At 41.0% G+C, this 15992-nt stretch overlaps 1 protein-coding gene across 1 annotated transcript; it reads right to left on the bottom strand.

Annotated features, from left to right (window-relative positions):
* Window positions 1-3537: 3537 nt before the first annotated feature.
* On the bottom strand, window positions 3538-14141 carry LOC139465357 (peroxisomal membrane protein 11B-like). The gene is made up of 4 exons (XM_071247061.1): window positions 14031-14141; window positions 9288-9400; window positions 7535-7698; window positions 3538-3891 (listed from the first exon to the last, which is right to left on the bottom strand). The coding sequence occupies exons 1-4, from the start codon at window positions 14093-14095 to the stop codon at window positions 3547-3549; spliced, it is 687 nt and encodes a 228-aa protein (XP_071103162.1). The 5' UTR covers window positions 14096-14141; the 3' UTR covers window positions 3538-3546.
* Between the last annotated feature and the right edge of the window lie 1851 nt (window positions 14142-15992).

The raw sequence follows: 15992 nt of genomic DNA, 5'->3' as shown, positions 1-15992 counted from the left end.
TAGATGATGATGTTGGTGATTCCTCAGAAGCACTTCATCATCACCTCGGGGCGGTGGGATAGTCTAGTGGTTAAAGGGTTCGTTCATCATGCCAAAGGTCTGGGTTCCGTTGCCCACATGGATACAATGTGTGAAGCCTATATCTGGTGTCCCCTGCCGTGATATTGCTGGAATATTACAAAAAGCAGCGTCAAACCATACTCACTCTCTCTCTCTTCCGTTTCAAATGTTTATCCCATTGAAGCACTTGTACAGCCCCTAACTCATCGGAATAAAATGGTTCCGGCCGATTTATCTTTCTGGTTTAGTTCTCACAATCTTGATTGTGCCATTTTCTCATTCAATTTCTTTTTATCTGAACCCAGTGAGAAATAACCCTAAATTATACCTGGTATTGCTCATTGCCCATGCCATCAGCCACAATTTGTCTGGTCAAGCCTTGAATACCTACAGAGCACCTTGAGTGAGAGGGAAGGGTTTAACACCAATTTTAGCAGTATTCAAGCAATTTCACAGTGGTGATACCAGAAATTGACTACACAAATTGTACCTATGTGGGAATAGACCCTGGGTCTTCGTAGCAATGCTTTCACCATGAGGCTACCCAACAGATGACCTTCACATTGCTGTAACATTGCTGACTGTGCTGGGTGAAGAAATCACTCATAAATGTTGATTTATCAATACAATAGTATGGTTACACAAAATTAATTATCATGAGCTATCACCAACGACAGCATACCATCATCACCTAGGCCTGACCATGCTATCATTGGCCTGTCCGTACATAGCTGCAATACTACTGGTGAGGTTCATTGCAGTATTTACTCACATCCATGTTTGACCAAAAGTGTCAGCATCTGTACAAGTTGGTCATAAAGCAACCATCCAAGTATTGCCTGTGCTGCAGAAAAGGGTGCACAGACAACCTGAACTATCCCGTCTGATGATAAGCTCAGGGCATGTCGAACCTGCACAATCCCCACATCCATCAGTGTATGTTGTACATCGTTATGTGATTAGATCAACAACTGCAGATTAATTAAGTGACTTCTGTTTATTTCAAGCCTTTCAGACATACATGTATTGAGCACTGTATCTGGTTTCAGAAACAACCTTCATCAAGTCTCTGGCATCTGCTACAACCAGGATCTGTCTCCGGGGACAAAACACAGAAAATCATATCACTTCAACTACTAGAATATGAAGATCAACTCCAGATATGACAAAGTTGAATAAAGTGAATATCTGCTAAATCAAAGACAGCTAAGATCCCTGAGAAGTACTCATTATAGTCCTGGGACTTTCATCAGAGTATGCAGACTGAATATGTATTTTGATTCCTAAGGCACTTACAGTATAAGAAAGAAACCACAAAATTGATTCCTACAGCCCTTGTGGTATCTTCCTGAGGCAAGGGAGTAAACTGTCTGTAACTGTCCAGTTTCCACCCTTGCCGAACTAGGCTGGAATTTCTGGACACGAGCGTAGCGCCACCAGTGGCTATTACGAGTTATGTCCCTTCTTTGTCCCTCCTACTGACCAATCAGATTCCACCTTTCCAAGTTTCACATTCCCTTCCTCACAGGAACCCTGTGCATGCGGACCGCCTCCGTGGTCTAAAGGTAGAGCATCCACCCGGAGAGCAGAAGGTCTGGGGTTCGATCCTAGGCCGCATCATACCAAAAGATGGTACTTGATGTTACCCTGACTGGCGCTCAGCATTAAGGGGCTAAAACAAGGACTGGTCGGCTCAGTATTACTGTGTCTGAGTGGGGTATTCATGTTAAACTGCGGCATGGTATCTCAGTGAGCTAGCACTATAAATCGTCATCAGTCCGGACTAGTACAAGCAGCCACAGAAACACACACGTGCATGCACGTCGCTATATAATCTTGGACGCGACGTTAAACCCAATTTCACCTCACCTCACCTGTGCATGTGGATTGTAGCACAACGCTTGAGCACCTTGATTAAAAACATGAACAGATTTAGCAAATACCTGCCAACACCCAGCTGATGGTACACATGCTTTGCAAATCCTTCAATTGACAAAAAATCTGCATGTCAGAAGTCATGTTGTTTAACGCCGCATGGCATGGTTGGTTGTTGTTGTTTGTTATTTCAACGCTGCACTAAGCAATATTCCAGCTATATGATGGTCTGTAAATAATCAAGTCTGGACCAGAAAATCTAGTGATTGACATCATGAGCACTGATCCATGCAATTGGGATACGATGACATGCATCAATCAAGTCCACAAGCCTGACCACCTTATGCCGTTAGTCGCCTCTTACGACAAACGTAGGCGCATTATAAGGCATGCATGGGTTGCTAAAGAGCTGTTCTACCCTGGATCTTCATGGGTCTTTGTATATGGACCATATGGCGATTTTGTAACGCGATTTTTATTGGACCATGAAGAGTCGTTGGTCCAGCCAAAATGTAACTCCGAAATTCCAGCCTACTTCAGCAAGGGTGAAGACTGGACTTTCATAGTCAGTTAACTCCCTTGCCTCAAGAAGATGATGTGGTATAATTGTACAACAATACCATGTGATACAACAGTACCATTTGGTATCATGGTACAACAATACCATGTGATACAACAGTACAACAGTACCATGTGGTGTAACAGTACAACAATACCATGTGGTATCATGGTACAACAATACCATGTGGAAGAACACTACAACAATACCATGTGGTATAATGGTACACCAATACCATGTGGAATAACAGTACAACAATACCATGTGGTATAATGGTACACCAATACCATGTGGAATAACAGTACAACAATACCATGTGGTATCATGGTACAACAATACCATGTGGAAGAACACTACAACAATACCATGTGGTATAATGGTACACCAATACCATGTGGAATAACAGTACAACAATACCATGTGGTATAATTGTACACCAATACCATGTGGAATAACAGTACAACAATACCATGTGGTATAATTGTACACCAATACCATGTGGAATAACAGTACAACAATACCATGTGGTATAATTGTACACCAATACCATGTGGAATAACAGTACAACAGTACCATGTGGTATAATGGTACAGCAGTACCATGTGGAAGAACACTACAACAATACCATGTGGTATAATGGTACACCAATACCATGTGGTATAATGGTACACCAATACCATGTGGAATAACAGTACAACAATACAATGTGGTATAATGGTGCAATAATAACATGTGGTATAACGGTAGAACAATACCATATAGTATAATGTTACAACAATACCATGTGCTTTAATTGTACAAAAATACCATGTGGATTGTTGTTCGTGCTATCAACCACTGGTTGATGATGATGATGTTGGAGATTTAACGAGCGCTTCCAGTGTTGCCGATTTCGCACTCGGACTGGTTTGCCTGACCATGACTTGACTGCAGTGACAAAGCAGGAATATTACTGACTGCATTGTTCGACAACACTCACCCACCCACCCACCCTCCCACACACCTCCCCCCTTCCTGACTCTCTATCCCTTCCCTCCCCTCCATCTTTATGATCATGTGGGTATGTAGGGGGTGATGTGTTTCTCCCACTCCTGTTGGAAGCCGACCAGTGAGGAAATCACACCACAGAGTGCCCCCACCCCCGGGCTGAACATGTTCAGGCCCGACAAGGGAATAAACATATCACAGAAATCTTTATAAAAATTTGTCTGAACATTATGAAGTTCAGTTTGAATTTCGGGAGATATTTTCTCCCCCTCCACTCTCCTTTTCAGCCTGATCTCTTTTTCTAGCTTTCCTTTAATAATTTTGAGTTTCTTGACGTCGGCAGCTGTAGAGGCCACGAGTGAGACGAGCCACACCCTCAGGGCCCACTTGCTCCACACGGGTTGGTCTATCTGAAACAACAACATTCCGTATGTACACTGCTCCACATGGGTTGGTCTATCTGAAACAAGAACATTCCGTATGTACACTGCTCCACATGGGTTGGTCTATCTGAAACAAGAACATTCCGTATGTACACTGCTCCACATGGGTTGGTATATCTGAAACAAGAATATTCTGTATGTACACTGCTCCACACGGGTTGGTCTATCTGAAACAAGAACATTCCACATGTACACTGCTCCAGACAGGTTGGTCTGTCTGAAACAAGAACATTCCGTATGTACACTGCTCCACATGGGTTGGTCTATCTGAAACAAGAACATTCCGTATGTCCACTGCTCCACACGGGTTGGTCTATCTGAAACAAGAACATTCCGTATGTACACTGCTCCACATGGGTTGGTCTATCTGAAACAAGAACATTCCGTATGTACACTGCTCCACATGGGTTGGTCTATCTGAAACAAGAACATTCCGTATGTACACTGCTCCACATGGGTTGGTCTGTCTGAAACAAGAAAATTCCGTATGTACACTGCTCCACATGAGTTGGTCTATCTGAATCAAGAACATTCCGTATGTACACTGCTCCACATGGGTTGGTCTATCTGAAACAAGAACATTCCGTATGTACACTGCTCCACATGGGTTGGTCTATCTGAAACAAGAACATTCCGTATGTACACTGCTCCACATGGGTTGGTCTATCTGAAACAAGAACATTCCGTATGTACACTGCTCCACATGGGTTGGTCTATCTGAATCAAGAACATTCCGTATGTACACTGCTCCACATGGGTGGTCTATCTGAAACAAGAACATTCCGTATGTACACTGCTCCACATGGGTGGTCTATCTGAAACAAGAACATTCCGTATGTACACTGCTCCACATGGGTTGGTCTGTCTGAAACAAGAACATTCTGTATGTACACTGCTCCACATGAGTTGGTCTATCTGAATCAAGAACATTCCGTATGTACACTGCTCCACATGGGTTGGTCTGTCTGAAACAAGAACATTCCGTATGTACACTGCTCCACATGGGTTGGCCTGTCTGAAACAAGAACATTCCGTATGTACACTGCTCCACATGGGTGGTCTATCTGAAACAAGAACATTCCGTATGTACACTGCTCCACATGGGTTGGTCTGTCTGAAACAAGAACATTCTGTATGTCCACTGCTCCACATGGGTGGTCTATCTGAAACAAGAACATTCCGTATGTACACTGCTCCACATGAGTTGGTCTATCTGAATCAAGAACATTCCGTATGTACACTGCTCCACATGGGTGGTCTATCTGAAACAAGAACATTCCATATGTACACTGCTCCACATGGGTTGGTCTGTCTGAAACAAGAACATTCTGTATGTCCACTGCTCCACATGAGTTGGTCTATCTGAATCAAGAACATTCCGTATGTACACTGCTCCACATGGGTTGGTCTGTCTGAAACAAGAACATTCCGTATGAACACTGCTCCACATGGGTTGGTCTATCTGAAACAAGAACATTCCGTATGTACACTGCTCCACATGGGTTGGTCTATCTGAAACAAGAACATTCCGTATGTACACTGCTCCACATGGGTTGGTATATCTGAAACAAGAACATTCCGTATGTACACTGCTCCACATGGGTTGGTCTATCTGAAACAAGAACATTCCGTATGTACACTGCTCCACATGGGTTGGTCTATCTGAAACAAGAACATTACGTATGTACACTGCTCCACATGGGTTGGTCTATCTGAAACAAGAACATTCTGTATGTCCACTGCTCCACATGAGTTGGTCTATCTGAAACAAGAACATTCCGTATATTCACTGCTCCACACGGATTGGTCTATCTGAAACAAGAACATTCCATATGTACACTGCTCCACATGGGTTGGTCTATCTGAAACAAGGACATTCCATATTTACACTCGCCAACTGGAATGGAAAACACCGACCTGAGTTTATTGTAGACTTAGGTTACTTTTAAACATGGTTGTGGCCGTCTTATTTTCTTAAGTCTTATAAGAGGTCAGAATTGTTATGATTTTTAGATAATGACTATCCTGGACCCATTCACCACTACAGCTTTGTTTAATTTAAGTCTGCTTCAGGGCATCCCAACAGAATTGATAGTACTATGAACAGCAGTAGGTAACTAGGTACATTACCTTCATGATGTGAAAGATGTAGCATCCCATGTAAGCATTTGTGTATCCCATGTAAGCAGTTGTGTATCCCATGTTAACAGTTGTGTATCCCATGTTAACAGTTGTGTATCCCATGTAAGCATTTGTGTATCCCATGTAAGCAGATGTGTATCCCATGTAAGCAGTTGTGTATCCTGTGTAAGCAGTTGTGTATCCCGTGTAAGCAGTTGTGTATCCAGTGTAAGCAGTTGTGTATCCCATGTAAGCAGTTGTGTATCCCATGTAGGCAGTTGTGTATCACATGTAAGCAGTGGTGTATCCCATGTAAGCAGTTGTGTATCCAATGTAAGCAGTTGTGTATCCCATGTAAGCAGATGTGTATCCCATGTTAACAGATGTGTATCCCATCTAAGCAGTTGTGTATCCTGTGTAAGCAGTTGTGTATCCCATGTAAGCAGATGTGTATCCCATGTAAGCAGTTGTGTATCCAATGTAAGCAGTTGTGTATTCCATGTTAACAGTTGTGTATCCCATGTAAGCAGTTGTGTATTCCATGTAAGCAGTTGTGTATCCTGTGTAACCAGTTGTGTATCCCATGTAAGCAGATGTGTATCCCATGTAAGCAGATGTGTATCCTGTGTAAGCAGTTGTGTATCCCATGTATGCAGATGTGTATCCCATGTAAGCAGATGTGTATCCCATGTAAGCAGATGTGTATCCTGTGTAAGCAGATGTGTATCCCATGTAAGCAGTTGTGTATCCCATGTAAGCAGATGTGTAGCCTGTGTAAGCAGTTGTGTATCCCATGTATGCAGATGTGTATCCCATGTAAGCAGATGTGTATCCCATGTAAGCAGTTGTGTATCCCATGTAAGCAGATGTGTATCCCATGTAAGCAGATGTGTATCCCATGTAAGCAGTTGTGTATCCCATGTAAGCAGATGTGTATCCCATGTAAGCAGATGTGTATCCCATGTAAGCAGTTGTGTATCCCATGTAAGCAGTTGTGTATCCCATGTAAGCAGATGTGTATCCCATGTCAGCAGATGTGTATCCCATGTAAGCAGTTGTGTATCCCATGTAAGCAGTTGTGTATCCCATGTAAGCAGATGTGTATCCCATGTCAGCAGATGTGTATCCCATGTAAGCAGTTGTGTATCCTGTGTAAGCAGTTGTGTATCCCATGTAAGCAGTTGTGTATCCCATGTAAGCAGTTGTGTATCCTGTGTAGGCAGTTGTGTATCCCATGTAAGCAGTTGTGTATCCTGTGTAGGCAGTTGTGTATCCCATGTGAGCAGATGTGTATCTTATGTAAGCAGTTGTGTATCCCATGTAAGCAGTTGTGTATCCCATGTAAGCAGTTGTGTATCCTATGTAAGCAGTTGTGTATCCCATGTAAGCAGTTGTGTATCCCATGTAAGCAGTTGTGTATCCTATGTAAGCAGTTGTGTATCTTATGTAAGCAGTAAGCAAGTGTGTATCCTGTGTAGGCAGTGAGTACCTGCAGCACTCCGATCTTGGAGAACCAGAGGCAATGGTCCAGGAACAGCCAGACGGCCTTGAAGAGATTGCCTGTCACACTGAGAATCATGAGTCTGTAGTCCTGAATACTGAAGGAATCGACAGTCTTGTAGGCCAGGTCCACCGAGTTGCCTAGCCGGAACACTGAAATACAAGGAGAACACACATCAACAGCTGGAACACTTCACCAGCCAAAACAGTGGAACACATGTAGAACAAACCTGGAACACTGGAATACATGCATCTTCCTGTGGCAAGCGTGGCCAGTAGCCTATATCAAAGCCTAGTTTCTACCCTTGCCACATCAAGGCCACTTTCCTGGGCTTGACCATGGCGCCACCTCGCCTAGCTCACAAGTTGTGTCCCATGTTATGAAAACGCAATATCCAAGCAGAACACTGATCTTATCTCGTATAGCTTCACAAAGATGGCAACTACCATAGGCGACGACCAAGATGATCCGACGACGAAAACAAGCGTGATTTCATCCCTGACACAAAAACATAGCCAATCATTGGGGGTTTATAAGAAGAAAAAGACATATTCCAGCAGGAAATAACTTTTATACGAAGGTGTTACCAGTCGTAGATGTTGATTTTGTGAAACATTCTCTGATTTGACTATCGATATGTGCGATAGTCCAATCATATTTTGCCAAGGAAAGTGGGCTTGATGTGGCAAGGTATGGAAACAAGACTTTGATAAAAAGGCTAGTGGACACTCTTGCCATGGGAAGATGGAACACACATCCTCAGGCGGTACATTGATACAATAATACTCTGCCAATAACGGAACATTGATACAATAATACTCTGCCAATAATGGAACATTGATACAATAATACTCTGCCAATAACGGAACATTGATACAATAATACTCTGCCAATAACGGGACATTGATACAATAATACTCTGCCAATAACGGAACATTGATACAATAATACTCTGCCAATAACGGAACATTGATACAATAATACTCTGCCAATAACGGAACATTGATACAATAACACTCTGCCAATAACGGAACATTGATACAATAATACTCTGCAAATAACGGAACATTGATACAATAATACACTGCCAATAACGGAACATTGATACAATAATACTCTGCCAATAACGGAACATTGATACAATAATACTCTGCCAATAACGGAACATTGATACAATAATACTCTGCCAATAACGGAACATTGATACAATAATACTCTGCCAATAACGGAACACTGATACAATAATACTCTGCCAATAACGGAACATTGATACAATAATACTCTGCCAATAACAGAACATTGATACAATAATACTCTGCCAATAACGGAACATTGATACAATAATACTCTGCCAATAAAGCGTTGTTCACATCACCACACAAATGACAACGTTATCATCCAGAAACCAGTCTCCTGATCTTGACTTAACACGGAATGTCATCGTAAGAAGCAGTACCCTTGGAGCAACCTGTGCCAAGCTATCACAAGAAAGCAACTGTGTTTCCAGTACAGCTACCATATACAGCAAATCATACCAAGCGATATCGTATTCCTAGATTTTCTTTAGTAGACCAATAGACAATCAAACAAATCTATAGAAGGGGGTCTGCACAGGGATCTATAGAAGCAGATCTACACAGAAGATCTTACGCAATCTCCCAGGATCTGCACAATGGATGCACACAGATGATCTGGTGAATAGCCATGCCTTGGATTACGACATTAAAAACAAAAATATTACATTTCCTTGACAAAGAGAGCGCTGCTTCCAGTCGTCGAAGTCGTGTGATGAGAGCGTCATCTTTCCCTGTGTCGAGGTACCATGCCATCAGCCTGGCACCATACTGGAACGTCCTGGCGGATCAGAGAAAGGACATCTATAGAGCTCTACCATATCTGCTGCGTTAAACTTAAACCTGAAACGTTGCTTTCACAGATATACTATTAAATATGTCAAAACATACATACAAATACAGCCTGATCTTCAGCACATCAGGTATAGTCTGTTATGTAACAGATTTCCATGGAATAAAAGAAAGGATGGTATGATGAATGGTTAGAAACAGTTTGTATAATTCCGCATCCAATGATACCTGCATGAAAATGTTCACAGTTGAGAAATTTTGGTTTAACATCGCTTTGAACAGTAGTTCAGTTGTAGCACAGGGTGTAAGCTTGATGTAAGAAGAAAGCCTGCAGTGCTGCAGGTCTTAGAGGATAGTGAGTGAGTGAGTGAGTGAGTGAGTGAGTGAGTGAGTGAGTTGGATTTTACGCCGCTTTTAGCAATATTCCAGCAATATCACGGCAGGGGACACAAGAAATGGGCTTCACACATTGTACCAATGTCGGGAATCAAACCTAGATATTACTTACCGTATTCGACGAAATAAGCGTCCAGGGCGCTTTCAAAATTAGAAATGGGGGGCTCTTATTAGAATATAACTTTGGTGAAAAAAACAGAGTTGAAAGATAATATTGTGGTTTATGCCTGAAATGCTTATGTACAACAGATATATTTTTCCAGAATTTAATTGCCAATAATAAAGGGTGCATATAACACACGAGTACATATTAAACGCGAATAGGGGAAGGAAGCGGTGCGTATTATATACGAATAGGGGTCGGAAGGGGTGCTAATTGGGATTGTTCACTAGCCAATATATTAGCAAATCTCGACGTGGGTGCTTATTAGAGCGGGGCGCTTATTACGTCGAATATGATAATTTAAAACTATGAGCCTGAATTTTCTTGTGGTAGTCAATATCTTGGTGTTTTTCACCATTTTCAAGCATGATTAGTTTTTTCAAGATTTTTTTTTGACAATTCTTTGGGGGGTGGGTATATAATGCGAGGTCCCTCCCCTCAGAAAATGAAATGGTCGGTCCCATACATTTCTTTGATAACTAATTATTAACATTACATATATTCTTTATCATCTTTATGCTAATGTGTATAATATTGTCCACAGAGTAGATCAGTAGACTCAAAGTACAGGGTTGAAGAATAATAATTCGCAGAGCAGTACACACATTATATGCAAGGGAGACTGGACCAACAGTGAGAGCAATATAATGAAATAAAGAGCACAACTAATGTGTGAAGGATAACATTAACAATAGCATTACTTGAGAAGGGGTTCAAGTACACCAAGAGAAGGGATAACTGCCACTTGTTTCGTGATCAAACTTCCAACGTAAAACTACGTTGTTGTTACCTCTAGGAAAATGACGAGTATTGTTGATTAGAATTTGATTGTTGATAAAACCATGCCACTGACTTCATGTGGCTCTCAAATGATCAAATGATCAAATGATCAATCTGATGCCATAAAGTCAACAAAAGGCAAACGTTTTATTTAGAATGCTGGCAGTTCTGAAAAGGCTTCAATAAACAGATGTGATAGAGTTTTTCAGGCAATGTCTCATGATAGTGACTATGATGGTGAAATGAATGGAACAACTTTTGTGCATTGGTCTGACATCAACTACTGCCACAACTAGATAACCCAAGTCTGATTGTCCTGGACAATGTTAGCTACCATTATCTGAAGATTCCTGAAACTGTAGTTCCCTATATGAGTTCAAGAAAAGCATATGTGAAGCCAATTTCTGGTGTCCCCCGCCGTGATATTGCTGGAATACTGCTAAAAGCGGCGTAAAACCAAACTCACTCACTTGAAAAAAGCTGTCCTGAACACTGACTGGAGGAGCAAGGTATCGTGCATGCATCCAAGTACACAAAAACAGTTTTATATGAGAAGATCAAACTTTACAAGATGCCACCTGTTTATCCGACAGACAAGATGGCGGCTGATCATGGGCACACTGTACTTTGAACTCCAATACTGCATATGAGAACTCAATCCAACAGAACTGACATGCACTGATCAGATGCGTGCTGTATTTGTGCTTACCACATGCATGTGTTGTGAGTTTCAGTATTGTTCCTTATTACTTAATCTGTGTCAATAAACATGACTGAACATGTTATTTTTTCTCCTGTATGTATTCATTTGGGTAAATGTTAAGATTATATCTTGATTACCTGTATAAGGTTTGTTTGTTACAAGTTAATATTTATTTTTGTTGGACATAATTTGACATGTTATCTTGAAATAGCTAATTTATAACATTTCCAGTAATACTTTAGCTCATCTTCCCGAGGCAAGGGCGTTACCTGACCATAAAAGTCCAGTTTCCACCCATCCCTAACAAGGCTAGAATTATAGTTATATTTTGGATGGACTTACGAGTTTATATGTAGCAGGGCGTGGAGTCATCCTTCAGATGACATTCTTACCATGTCAGCTTGTTTAGAGGTTTAATCTTTTTGGTCATGTGGACAAAGCATCCAAACTCGGTTCTGAAGGTCTTTGGTTTGAATCCCATCATGGGACTCGGAAATTTTATGGCCGCTACTTATGCATATTCCAATCAGTTTAGTTAACAAAAACATCAACATTTGGCGACTGCCGTGCAGATTTTAGTCGAGTGCAGGTTTGCAGAGCATGTATTCCGTCAACTGAGCGTCGACAGATATTTTCCAAATCTTTTCAAAGTAATTTGATGCACTTCGCAAGGGAAGACCCATTTTATAACAATAAAGATCTTGATTATTGATCAGATGGTCTTGACTGGGTGCAGCCATTTTGTTTGAAGAAAATGCAAGTGATATGAGAGGTGGAAGCTGATTGGTCAATGGGTAGGACATAGAAGGGACACAACTCATAATTGCCCCTTGTGGTGCTATGATCGAGCCACAAAACTGTAGCCTAGTTCAGCAAGGGTGGAAACTGGACTTTCAACACCCTTGCCACGGGAAGATGAACTTTAGTTTGTAGTTGACAATGTGCTGTATTTTTTAAATATTTGTTTATTGTTTATGGCATACTCAGCAATACTCCGGGTATATTATGGCAGCCAAAAATAATTGAGGCTGTATTTGATAATCCAGTGATTGATATAATGAGCAGCGATCCATGCTGTCAGGATATGATGACATGCAATCAACCAATTCACCGAGCCTCACCACCCAATCCAAATAAATCGCCTCATTCAACCAGCAGTTATTGCTGGAGACCTATTTTTATCTTGTTTCTCCATAGGGTGGTTGTTTATTGGCTGACATGTAGTCACAGGAATAATGTTATCTTATTTAAAAATTCATATCAACTCAATACAAAATAAAATCCAAATTGAGCCAAGAACGATGCTTATTTTCAGGCTATGGTAATCTAGACTTGCCAAATCATTCTAGGATTATATTCATTTTTTAAATTTATTCTCTAGTTTCTGGGAAACAGACTAGGTGGTGGACAATGTTACAAGATTTGGATCTATAACATCTTCATGCACCGCCCCCATCTGGATCAGCATATGAACTTCTGGCCAGTTAATATTCTCATGAAGTTTAATTCAAGTCATTCAAAACCAAATGAGTTGCCAGCTCAACTGATATAGACATTATGAGTACACTAATCATATATAATATCTCTGTTTAATATGTGTGACACCCAGTGAAGATCCGATAAGAATTGGTCTTTAGCAATCCATGCTTGTATTAAGGGTACAATTATAGTATGTGTTCGCCAACCAAAAGCATCATAAAGACTAGAGTGAGTGATTGAGTTGGATCTAATACCGCTTTAAACAGTATTCCAGTTATATCATGACAAGTAAACTTCATGCGGGAGGAGAGACCGAAGTGATGCAGGTCTTAAACATTTACCACTTTGGTGAAACCCAAAAGCATGGGTATAGTGCCAACAAACCTAGGAACATAATCAGGGCGACTTGGGATTTGAACCCACGATCATAGTTTTCTGGTGTCCCCAATTAAAGGGATGCAACTCTGCATAATGAATTGTGGTACCTTAGACGACTGGGCCGCCCATGCCCCAAACAAAAATAAGATATATCTAAAACAAAAAATTATGTATGCATAATGCATATTTACAATCCTCAAGATTAGTTGCGTTCGGGTTTGGATACCACAAAATGTATCCTAAGCCCGTGGATCCTTGAGTGAAAATAGTGGCAAAAACAATCTTCAGCTGCAAGGGCTCTAACGGGATAGGGTGGTCAGGGTTGCTAACTTGGTTGATGCATGTCATCATATCGCAATTGCATATATCGATGCTTATGATGTCAAACAGCGGATTGTCTGGTCCAGTCTCGATCATTTACAGACCGCCATCTTATTATGTATATAAAGCTGGAAAATTGCTGAGTATAGTACAAACAACAAACAATTATGACTAAGACAAGGCCCAAACTGCAGCTTCTGGAAGTGAACTGGAAATGGACACAACACCATGGAGCATAGTCCCCTTTAAATCCCGCAACATTGTGTACAGTCAGAAAAGAGATACATCTAAAACAACCTGCTTAAATTTGTACTTTGGACACGTCATACAAAACCTATGTAATGCACATCTCGATTGCTCATGGCCCAATGGATGATTATGTGTCGATTACGATTTTACCTGTAGAATTTATCTCTTGCTGACGTATGTGTGTTAAATTTGATGATATTTCTTGACAAAGACATTATGACTGCTCACAAGAGATCGTTTGTATGCACATCAACATGTGCATGTATGTTTACAAAGGGGGGTTACTCTGTTTGCCTTACAGTATGTGTATACCACTAGAAAGAAATTAACATTTCGTTCCGGTTGGCTTTTTTGACATTGTTAAACGTAACAGATATCAGAAACTCATTGTTGGAATCGGATAAATGTTACGTTAAATGTCTAAGACCTTTTTACATTATGATTTGCCGATGACAATTGCCGATCAGGTATGACGTTCTGACGTAAATATCTGTTGTGGGTTTTTTTGTTTACAAAAATACGGTGCGTTATCAATGCCAGGTATTCCATGTAAACAGAAACCTGCTAAAAAGATATGACCGTACAAACACGTGGGTGACCCGTACTGACCCCCTGGTTAACTCGTTCACGAAAACATCACGTGAGACACACACGTACACACCTCTGGATCTGCATTTGAGTTGTATGAGCTTCGTGCCAATAATGACAGTCTCATCAAGCCATTCAAAACCAAATGTGTCTGACAATGATATATTAACGGCCTTAACAAAATCTTTTTTTTTAGGAAATGGTTAATCGTTTTGTTACATTTACCTAATATCATATTAACCGTGGAAAGTGACATCCTCTAATCCGTCCCCCAAAAATGTCCAAGCTTAGAAATAAAGCATCAGCAATGCTTAATTTTCTCTCTAACGTCTGCCTTTCTCAGCCTTGTCGCAATTACCTCATGTTTTCATGACAATGAGTAGCTACATCAATGAATGAATTGTTGTGCGAATAAAAAAGATAAAAATAGATAAAAGATTGCACGAATTCAATAAGTGGCGACAGCCGTAAAGATATCCTAATGCTCGCAGAACGCTGATATGACCGGGAGGGGTTGTTATCGGCTTATAACGCCACATACATTCCGTGCAAAACGTATGATCTGACAACAGGTATTGATCTATCGACCTGCGTGTGCTTTGATGGAAATACTTGATGACACAATAATTGTTGGCGGAGATAAGGTAAATGATGCATGTAAGTGGACGTGTACGATCTGATGCCATACAACACGACGCATAGAGCCACACAAATACAGTGGGCTGAGACTGCAAGCCGTATTTCATGATTAAAAGACGCACACCTGTGCATCAATGCCTTATGACGTCATGAATACCATGAGGTCATGTCACTGATAAGTCAAAGTGTCCGTCTTATTTACCCTAACATCTAGGAACTAGTGTTCATTTCCAAAATGATGTTCTTATTCTGTCAATTAAGATAAATATGTTCGGTTTTGAGATACAAAAAGCATATATGTATGATGTATTATCACCCTTATTAAATATTCACTAAACTTTATTGCTTTCCATCTAATATCCATGTTTATGGCAGTAGCTTATATTTCCATGATACATCCTGCAAGACACGAAGTTAGTATTTATAAACCATACAGGTGTTCTGCTGTTGGATCAGGCGTTCTTTGAGACAAGCAATCTGCCGCGAGTTGCTCTGAAGTGATGTTGAGCTGGAGGCTAATGAACAGATTGGGCTAATCAGGATTTTCAGAACACGTAGAGTGAGTGACATTTGTAGGCTTGCTGGGATTTAGGCGTGCCGGAAACCTCTGTTCGTGGGGTCGAATCCAGATTCGCCCTGACTAGCTGTGTTGGTTTGTCAGCACCATATCCATGCTCGTGGGTTTCACGTCTAAGACATGCATCACTTTGGGCTTTCCTCTCAGATCAGGCTGACACGCCGTGATACAACAGGGATAAGGTTCAAAGCGGCCTAAACCTAACTCACTCACTTGGTCTTCTGCCTCCTTCTTTGGCGCTCTTCTCGTTGTTATTTGTATTCTGCACTTCCGTTGGCATCCTGCCCTCAGAAGAATAGTTTTTAGAA

This window comes from Haliotis cracherodii, unplaced genomic scaffold (assembly GCF_022045235.1).
Source record: "Haliotis cracherodii isolate W230 unplaced genomic scaffold, xgHalCrac1.p SCAF_18, whole genome shotgun sequence".
Taxonomy (NCBI): domain Eukaryota; kingdom Metazoa; phylum Mollusca; class Gastropoda; order Lepetellida; family Haliotidae; genus Haliotis; species Haliotis cracherodii.
Note: the sequence above shows the minus strand (reverse complement) of the source record. Positions and strands in the feature narration are given on the sequence as shown.

Coding starts and splice junctions, on each gene's coding strand:
- LOC139465357 (XM_071247061.1), bottom strand. CDS start 14,095: ATGTCTTTGTCAAGAAATATCATCAAATTTAACACACATACGTCAGCA. Junction 7,699..9,287: donor GCTCTCTTTGTCAAGGAAAT/GTAATATTTTTG, acceptor CTTGTATTTCAG/TGTTCCGGCTAGGCAACTCG. Junction 3,892..7,534: donor CCAAGATCGGAGTGCTGCAG/GTACTCACTGCC, acceptor TTGTTGTTTCAG/ATAGACCAACCCGTGTGGAG.